Raw genomic sequence first — 9940 nt, forward strand, 5'->3', positions numbered from 1 at the left:
TCCGACAAAAACAAACTATAGTTCCACTCTAAAATATTTTACGAGTGTTTATCATCATGTATTTATTCTAGAGATGGATTAAATAAACCATTGAAACTAGGGGGTGCTTAATTAGTTGAGCAACTCAAACTCGATTCGGTTAAAATTCGATAAAAACTGGACTCGAGTTGACTCGACTTGAACTCGAGATCAACTCGAGACCTTAACGAGTTGAGTCGAGCAAATTTTAACTCGACAAAATAAGTTTGCGAGCAGCTCGTTAATTTTTTAGTATTTATCTTAAAAAAATATTTTCATTAAAAAATTACTAATTTACTAATATATAATAAAAAGATGATATATTGCTAATCTATTAATTTTCTAATAAACAACAAAAAATAATAAATTATTAATTAATATTTTACTACACTAAAAAATCAAGCTCTATTTATTATTTTAATGTATTCGTGGATTGTTACTTTAGAATTTAGATTTTAAAAATGCTTCATACACTCTTTTGATAATTTTCTTGATTAAATTTATTAATTTATGTTTATATTAAGCTTTGTATAGTGTAGTAGTAGATTTTACCTATAGTTAAGAAAATAAGGTAAAAATTTCAGTGAGCTTAACGAGCAACGAGCATAGTCCTTAACGAGCATAGTCCTTAACGAGCAACGAGGTAAGCAACGAGCACCGAGCTAAACGAGCAACGAGGCAAATAACGAGAATTGAGCTTAACGAGCAACGAGGCAAGCATCGAGCATCGAGCATAACGAGAATCGAACTTAATGAGCAACGAGCTTAACGAGTAACGAGTCGAGTCGAGCAACAAAAGTTTTTTAACGAGCACGATTCGATTTCAACTTAGCTCGTGATCGACTCATTCGATAAGCACTCCTGATTGAAACTACAATTTATTAAAAAATGTTTCATTAAAAGAAATGATAGATTATATGTTTAGTACTTTAACTATCATTTTTATTTTGTTTTAGTGACCCATTTCACAAGTATACTTATGGTTTTGGTTTTATTTTGGCCACTCACCGCTAAAATAATAACGATGATGTTGATGTGTCACTATAAGATAATATTACATCATCATTGGAAAAAATAAAAAAGGTCACGTCAACAGTTCTATTAATTTTTTAACGGTAGCTGATCAAAATGAAACCAAAATGTAACGTTGTGTATGATTTTTAAAAATAGTTGGGGTGACCAAAACAAAACAAAAGTGATAGTTAAGGTACTAAACATGTAATTTACCTAAAAAATTATTTAAGTCTCGAGTTAGAGTCATTGTTTATGCAGAAAAAACTCTAATGAGAGATTTATTCACAAAAACCAAATATGCAAATTAGATCGATCCAGATTAATTGGATCAAACTTTTAGGAACCGAAAGGGAAACCAGAAAAAAAAAACTCATTTGGTTTGTTAACCGTAATTTGGTTGGGGATGCAAATGAAGCTTGTCCATAAACAATTATACTTATCACTGGACCTTTACAGTCCATCTCCAACATTATCCTTCCGCCGAGCCCTCAACAACACTCCCCCTTCTTTTTCAGACTTGTCATAGCTTCGGCTTCCACGGCTCCTGAGAGCGAATGGATATGTTCTGAGCCACCCCATCACCATAAATTTCTAACTATTTCTATATCTCCTGAAAAAAAACGTGTCAATTAATGGCTACCCATAGCTTCTCATCTCTTCCTTATGCAATTTTCACTTCTCATTCTCAGCCTTCCAAACGCTATCTCTCTCTTCCTTTGACCTCTCTTTATGGCAATCGCCTTTTACTTAAACCCTCCACCCGTTTCGTCATTAAACACCGTTCCTCGGTCACCACCGCCACCGTGTCGCTTAGCCTCCCGACTGCGTAAGTTTGAGCCCAAATTTCTGTAATTTTTCCTTTTTCATTGTATTTGAGATTTTTTGTTTTCTGGGCTTTTATTTTCAGGAAACCGGATAGGGCCCCTACTGAGAAATCCCCAAAGTGAGTTACGTATTGTGCATGTGAATATTATAGCGTATTTTCGGTGATTTGTGTATAAACTTTATAATATATATTAATTTGATGGTTGGGTTCTGTTTGTGAGTAATTAATTGTTGCGAGTTGGGTCATTGTGGTGGTTAGATGGTCGTCAAGGTCGATAAAGTCCTTTGCAATGGCGGAATTGGAGGCAAGGAAGCTCAAGTATCCAAATACCGGGACTGAAGCACTTCTTATGGGAATTCTGGTCGAGGGTTAGTATATTCTTTGCCATTTTGCTCAGTACTTGCTGTTCTGGCATCATGTAACACACTTGAGAAAATATTATATAAATATTTCTTGTGGACTTCAATGAAAACATGTTTTTGTTGGGGAATTGTTCTGAAGAAGTGTTACTTCATAGCAGTCTTATTTGTAATTGGTTCCCATCAGAATTTACATAATTTGAAAGCTAATGTAGTATTTGTGAATGAATAATTTTAGCAATTGCTTCCCCAATTCAATTGGCAAAGGTGACAAACAAATAAACAATCATTCTCATGCTACTCCATTTATCTTTGATTTTTTTTTCTTTGATTCTAACTTATGCATTGTGAAGTGGAAACTTGTAATTCTATATAAATACGAAGGTTATATCAATGCCTCGGATACATGGTCTTCTGCTTTGGCATGCTAACTTCAGTGTTCTGATTAAAGCAGTCTAAAAATGCCTCCACAACCCCATTCAGGGAGAAGGGGAAAATGTATTCCAAAATAAGCTAATATGGACAATAAACATATATTTTATGTTAACCTATGGTTCTATGAAATGAAATTATACTGTGTCTGTTCGCGTGTTGTGAGTACTATAAAATATATGCAAATAATGTGCAAGTATACACAATCGCTCAAGTAATAAAGTGATGAGTGAGTATCGTCTCCACAGGGATTGGAAGGATATTGAGTAAAGTTTATGCACTATTCTATCTAAGTATAGTTAGTCTTGATATATACAAATGTCACGGCAATGGATATGTGTATGCTGGTGAATGTGGATTGATGGTGTGATGGTGTAACAAATGGAAATACAGTGGCAAGAACAGATGTTTAATGTTGAAAATGGTGAAATGCCAAGACAATGAAAAATGGTAAAAACAGTAAATAAAAAGAAAATAAAATAAAAAGAAGATAATCCTCACGTGACAAGCTTTCAATGGAATGAATGGTAAAGATTTATCTAAGAATGCTAAACTTATCTCTTAGGTAGATATAAGCTATCTGGTCTTTACTTACTCGACAGGGCTTTCCTAAAATGTTCTCACAGGAACCTAACAGAATAGGATGCCAAGACATCTGCTCTTACTCAACGATGTTGGACAGCCTACCCTATTGATAAAAACACCCTTTTTAGTCGTTGAAATCCTATCCTAGTCTCTTCCAAGATCTAAGGGATTAGGTTATAATATTCCTAGGCCGGTTCAAAGCCCCTTGAAAATACTATAACCCATTGCTTATGAGGATCTTGTCTTGCGTTTTTTCCGAATACTTACAAGTATTTTTAGCTTAGGATTCTTCCGAACACCTAGTATTCATCTAAGAAATAGACATTTCCATGCCTCTTACAAGCCTAGATGGTGAAGCATTCATAAGCAAAGCAAATAAAGAACCAAAGTAAACTTAAATATACCATTAAAAATAAAGTTTAAACAACCATTAAATCAACCACCACCAAATAAGTTAGTTCATGGTGGGGTTCGAAATATCCACAAAATAAATCATGAAAATATTCGTTCCAACAACCCACAAATAATATAAAAATAACAACAAAAGGGAAGTGAGAAATAGCCTTCGACGCGCGCCACCGGAGGTCTCCTCGGCCACCACGAACCGCCTTAGCTTGTTAGCTCGTCTCGGCGCCTAGCTCGCCACCTTGAAGCTTTATCAATGGAGGAAAACCCAAGGAAGAAGAAAGGAAAAGGGAAAATAAAAATCTGATTTTTCTGCTACAATAAGCGTCTCTTTTCCTTCCACCCCACTCTCTTTCTTGTGAGGTGTAATATATAATAAATATCTAGGGGTAATGATGAGGTTGTTGGGATATTGTTGGGTGCAAAATACCCCTCATACCCCTAGAATCACATGTTGTGTATGAACCTTATCCTCCAGGTGTCAGTGGTCCCCTAGTAGGCTGTTACAGCCATCATTTCATGTGCATAGCCAGCTGTCCACGTACAGCTGTATATTTTTGTCGTTTTCTACGCCAGAAATGCCGAGGCATTTCAATCTGCTTCAGCAACTTGTGATGCCACGGCATTACTTCCCAGCTCGCCTATTTTTCTTGTTATTTCCTGCACATACTAAAAATCACACCTTCCTCTTCATGTAGCACCTTAATAAAATAAAATAACACAACCACCAAAAATGCAATTATATGCAGCTACATACATCTAAAATGACCTATATGTACCCTTAAACAAACAATAACTTAAGTTGAAAAGGCCTTAAAAATAGTCTTTTTACGGAGTTATCAGTGTCCCTTTTGGTCTCTATCATGTTTGAAAACTTTTCAAATGTTTGCATTGTATGCCTATAATTCCTCTTTTTCATGTACAGGAACAAGCCAAGCTGCAAAATTTTTAAGGGCTAATGGAATCACACTTTTCAAAGTGCGAGAGGAAACAGTGAACTTACTTGGAAAGTCAGATATGTATTTTTTCAGTCCTGAACATCCTCCACTAACCGAACAAGCTCAAAGGGCTCTTGATTGGGCTGTTGATGAAAAGCTAAAGTCAGGTAAAAGAAATTTTCTAGTTCTTTGTAAGGTATATTTATCATGTTATACAAAAGTTTAGATGATAGTTGAGCAAAACAGAAATATTACTGATTTGTAATAGGCAAGTATTAATCAACAAACCTCATGTGACTGAATGCAATAGTAGTCACTTCTACTTGCATATGGAGGTCAAATTTTTTATCTTGGATTGCATGGGTGACAGCCATTCCTGATAATGTTTTTGACATTTTCAGAAGAAATGAGAATGCAATAAAATGTTCAGTTCCTTTTTATGGAAGTTACTAAGGTTGCATAATTTAATTGTCAAGCTAGAAAAATGAGCTATTCTTCTTGTTTATTACTGACGCATGAGTAGAATCCAAGTCTCAAAGAAAGTGAAGAATGTTTTTTAAAGATGACTGTCTAATATCAAATCTCAATGATGACAATTGTACTCCAGTATCCTTTTGGACAATTTGTATGACTGGGTTGCCTTTTTATAATTATGAAGTTCATGGTGTATATATATTAAAACATTATGAAGTAGTAAATCAAAACTAAAATATCCTATCTGCCATTGCAAGTTCTCAACAGGAGCTCATGTTTTAACTGTGCCAATTTCCACGTTTCTTCAGTGCCTTCTTTCTCCTCCCTACATGTTTCTAAATGTTTGACATTTGGTACAATTTGAGCAGGCTGCTTAGAATAGTGTATTTTTGTTTTCTTCTATGTTATTCCTTACAAGAGGTCATGCCGTATTTAAATCTTTCTATTATCTTATTCTCTTACAACTCTAATTCCTCCATATCTAATTAAGATCATTGTGCCAAGTGCAGGTGAAAGTGGGGAAATAACCACAACTTACTTGCTTCTTGGTATTTGGTCAGAGAAAGAATCAGCAGGCCACAAGATCTTGGCCACTTTAGGTTTCGATGATCAGAAAGCCAAAGAACTTGAAAAATACGTAAGTTGCTTACATTCTATATCAGCAATAGCATTGCGTCTTTGTCATTGACGTGTTCTTTTTTTTTTTTTTCATGCAGCTCAATGAGGATATTGTTATGAACTATAAGTAGGTCAAAAGATTTCAGCAAGTTCCAACTTTGAACTGACTATTTGATACTTCTTGGGGAAGATAACATACGAGGGTTTTCCCCCTAAATTGTTCAAAGTTTAAATCATTGATAGGCGGCCATTGTTTTATTGTGAAATAACTGCAAATGTTGTGAGCTTTAGTTTTGTCATGAATGACTTGGTGGATAGAAATTACTTTTGAAGCAATGGAAGGAGTGACCTTTTTTGTCGATGAAGGTTAATTCCCCCTATTTCGGTTATCTTATTCACATGATTATTACAAATTATAGGATTTTCTTTTCTTTAAAAAAGATTGATCAGGTTAAAGATTGATCCAAAATGATAATTTACTCCATTTGTTTCTGTTGTAGATTTGATCATTTCTGCTATATAGCTAAATGCTCAAGAATTTCGAATATGTTTTAATGGTTAAATCCTTCAAAATGATCAAGTATCAGAACTTTTCGAATGTGCTGAGCAAAGCTGTTGATCTGAGTTGACTAGATGCGGGATGCTGTGTTTTGTGATTAAGTAGCAATGCATTTGTACATTTCCAGATGATTAGTGAAAAATAGGTATAGAAGAATCAATCTTCCCGGCTGCTTCATGGTTTCATGGTCCCCAAAAAAAAATCAAAATGAAACCAAAATGTAATGATAAGTATATTTTGAAGAAAAAAAATAGTTAGGTGACTAAAATGAAACTGCCCAAATAGTTGGACGGCTGAATATGTAGTTTACTTAATAATTTAATTGACAAATTATTGGATTTATATTTTACTCAATAGGTATGATTTCAAACCCTAAACAAAATAGGCCTAATGAGTCTTTGGCCCACTTGATGACCCAACCATCTAGCCCAAAAGTATTTCTCAACCGCCTCAACGTATAACCAGATTTACTGAGCACAAACCCATCTGCCATGCCCATCCCAGCTGCACCAGACCAGTGAATTAAATCAGACCACCAACGATCGAATCAGTGACCCATTCGGACCACATCATTAATCGTTAATTTGAACCATTTGACCCAGCCTAATGACTTTGACCATTAACCTGTTAATCATTGACCAATGTTAACTTTTTTAAAAGACCTTGATATTTTTTTTACATTTTGATTTCTATTTCGTAGTTCATTTCACCTAATTCTCACCTGATAAACTATTTTTTTCACATTTGACGTTCGAATTAACTCGTTTACATTACTTTTAATCTGTAATATGTCATTAGTGATGTAATCATTTGCTTCTGACCTTTTCTGAGAATAATGAGAGCTTTGAGAGTTGAGTTTAGAGGGCCTGAATCATTAAGTTAAATATGCGTAAATATTTATTTCGACTCTGACCGTGTTTTATCAAATGTGTTCGACCAACGATATATGACTATCGCTTCACATGCTGAGTAACCCATAAACGGTTAATTAGGTGTGCTCTGTACTAAACTTATCTATGTAATGTTGATAAGTTAAATATTTACATGACTTTCGTATAGAAATTCCTATGTTTTAGCATTCTAATCTATCTCAAAGTCTTTCTTTTTTTCAAGTATTTGATTTTCTAGGTGTAGGAAGAATAAGGGGAGGAGGGAACCGAGGAGACAAATACAACTATGTAAGGGGCCTAGACCTTGCGTATACGGCTCCTCCTTCGGGTAGCTCTCCCTTCAAGCACTCTTTCCCCCAATTCACTGATAGAGAATAAAGATATAAGTAATTGTAGACACCCGTTTTTATCTGGGCTTTTAAAACATTATATTTATTATTATTATTATTATTAATATCATTTTATTTACATATTTAGCAGGCTTAATGTGCAACCTAAATTACAAATCAAAATCCAATAGTCCATTACAAGTCCAACACCAAGCTGCTGACCCAAACCCAGCTGGATCCGACCCGAGATCCACGACCCGACCGACCTAGACCCCTCAGGATTTAATGTTCTCTGCCTAGCGCCGCCTAACGTCATCCGTTGGATCTGGACCCAAATCAACGGTCCAGATCCAAAGCCACATAGGGTTTAAAACCCTAAACTACCACCATCGCCAACATCCAGCCGCAACAGTGACCAGTCCACTGCTCACGCCGCCGAATGCTTCACCATGCCGATGAGCCACTGTACCATCAACAACCAAGCATCATCACTTACGTCAAAAATCACAAAACAAAGAAAATATTATCATCTAAATCAATCGTCCACCACGAAATACACTAAACATTTTTAAAACCCTAACAAATCTAAAAAAAATCAGTGTTACTCTACCACTATTCGAATCAGTAGAGAAACCATTACAAATAAATAACCAAAAATACACTCAAAATCCATTATAAATGGATGCATGTAACCATTCGGTAGGGGGGAATGGAGAGATTCGAACATACAAATAACTAAAAAAAATCGAATTACAAGGAAAATCAGAGGAGAGACTCACCAAGCATCACGCTCGTCGGTGGAACACCAAAAGTCACCAAACTTCAACGATTCTTCGAGAGGTAAATCCTTAGATCTACGATTTTAAGGAAACTTTTAGTTTAGGAGGTGTTCGGTTTTGGGTCGAGGAGAAGAAATGAAATTTTTGGGACCATTCGGTCCCTACGCCATCGCGCCGGCCACCGTGTAATCCACCGGCGGTGAACTCTCTGAAGAGAGAGTTGAGAGCATTTCTCTCGTGCTCTCTCTCTCTCTCTCTCTCTCTCTCTATTCGGTTAAAGAGCGGAAGAAATGAAGAAGAAATGAGAAAATTAAGATTGAATTTGGGTATAAATACCCAAAGAAAAACAACGTAGTTTTGTCTTCTCCATTCCCGTGTTTTGGAGATATTAGGGGAAAATATCGAGTTAGGTCATTCACTCTTTGTAGTCAGTTGTTTATATCCTGAAATAAAACAAGTATTATAATTTTTAATCCTTTTTATTTTACACCTGTTTTATTTTAGTCATAATTTTAGGTTTAATTGCACGATAAGAATTCATTAGAAATAATTACTTTTAATTTATCCATATTATTTTACGCATATCCATTTTAGTCACTGTAATTTATATTGTTTATTATATCTATTTTAACCTAAAATTTTGAATAATTTATATTTTGGTCATTAATTGTATGGGTTTATTATATTTTAGTGTTTGAAACGTGTTTTTATATTATGGGTTGTATTAATTATTTTTTAAAACCTTAATTTTTCAGTTTTTTATTATTTATTCTCTTTAGTTAATGTATTACTATTTTAGTCTTTTAAGTTTATAAATATTAATTGTGTATTTTTTTTAAAATGAATTAAATTTCAACAAATGGATCATATTTTAACTTTATATTTGATTCAGGATTTCCACCAATTACGACAACGTGTAAGCGACACAGTACCAATTTTGGGAGCTGTGGGGGTGCTAATCATTCCCCACACGTAACCGACTCCCAAACCCGTTTTAATCGAATCTTTGTAACGCAAACCAACTTTGGTCTTAAAAAATGATTTTTCTTAAAATTGTTTTTAAAAGATGCTTTAGGTATTCGACTTACCTAACCCAAAGGTTGATGGCGACTATTTTCAATTTAATTCAAATTAATCCAAAATCACCTATATTCCAAAATTAAAATTCGTAACAGTTTTTGAACAATTAAATAATTGTTCCGTCGAAAAACAGTTATGACAGCTTGGCGACTCTGCTGGGGTTATTTTTAGAGAGTCAAGATGAAAGTCGCTTACACATTGTCGTTTTGGTGGAAATTATGAGTTCGAGTTTTTAGTTAATTTATGATTCATTTATTAAAGTTTGAAATTGCTTCTTTTTTGTTATACTAACATTTTGATTTTTGTTTTCAGATATGTCCAAGTTTTTATCAGAGTGGTTTCGTTTTCCTTTTGAGTCAAAGGGTTGAATGTTCCTCCTCACACACATCACGGGCATTTGCATAACATAAGCTCTATACCCGAGCTCCGAACCATTTTAAGTGGGGGTGAAAACGACGCCTTCATGAGAATTTATTCTCCACATAGGCCAAGCAAGTAACCTTCGAGATTCTTATACCTTATGTCTTCGTGTGAATTTATTCTTCGCATAGGCATAAGGGAATGTATCCTCTCGAATTGAACTCGATCCGCTTAAGCCTATAATGAGTGAGGATTGAGGGTTTGGCAGCCCAAG

General features: G+C 34.9%; 1 protein-coding gene across 1 annotated transcript; it reads left to right on the forward strand.

Annotated features, from left to right (window-relative positions):
* The first annotated feature begins 1627 nt into the window (after positions 1–1627).
* Positions 1628–6003, forward strand: LOC120168399 (ATP-dependent Clp protease ATP-binding subunit CLPT1, chloroplastic-like). Its single transcript, XM_039177096.1, has 6 exons — positions 1628–1858; positions 1940–1975; positions 2117–2226; positions 4565–4744; positions 5561–5688; positions 5768–6003. The coding sequence occupies exons 1-6, from the start codon at positions 1665–1667 to the stop codon at positions 5798–5800; spliced, it is 681 nt and encodes a 226-aa protein (XP_039033027.1). The 5' UTR covers positions 1628–1664; the 3' UTR covers positions 5801–6003.
* Positions 6004–9940: the final 3937 nt, after the last annotated feature.

The sequence above is a fragment of the Hibiscus syriacus genome, unplaced genomic scaffold (genome assembly GCF_006381635.1).
Source record: "Hibiscus syriacus cultivar Baekdansim isolate YM2019G1 unplaced genomic scaffold, ASM638163v2 tig00003041_pilon, whole genome shotgun sequence".
In the NCBI taxonomy this organism is placed as follows: Eukaryota; Viridiplantae; Streptophyta; class Magnoliopsida; order Malvales; family Malvaceae; genus Hibiscus; species Hibiscus syriacus.

Bases quoted from the DNA above. Each gene is read 5' to 3' on its own strand.
- LOC120168399 (XM_039177096.1), top strand. From the start codon at position 1,665: ATGGCTACCCATAGCTTCTCATCTCTTCCTTATGCAATTTTCACTTCT. The intron at 2,227-4,564 runs GTTAGTATATTC...TTTCATGTACAG, and splicing joins TATGGGAATTCTGGTCGAGG to GAACAAGCCAAGCTGCAAAA. The intron at 5,689-5,767 runs GTAAGTTGCTTA...TTTTTCATGCAG, and splicing joins CCAAAGAACTTGAAAAATAC to CTCAATGAGGATATTGTTAT.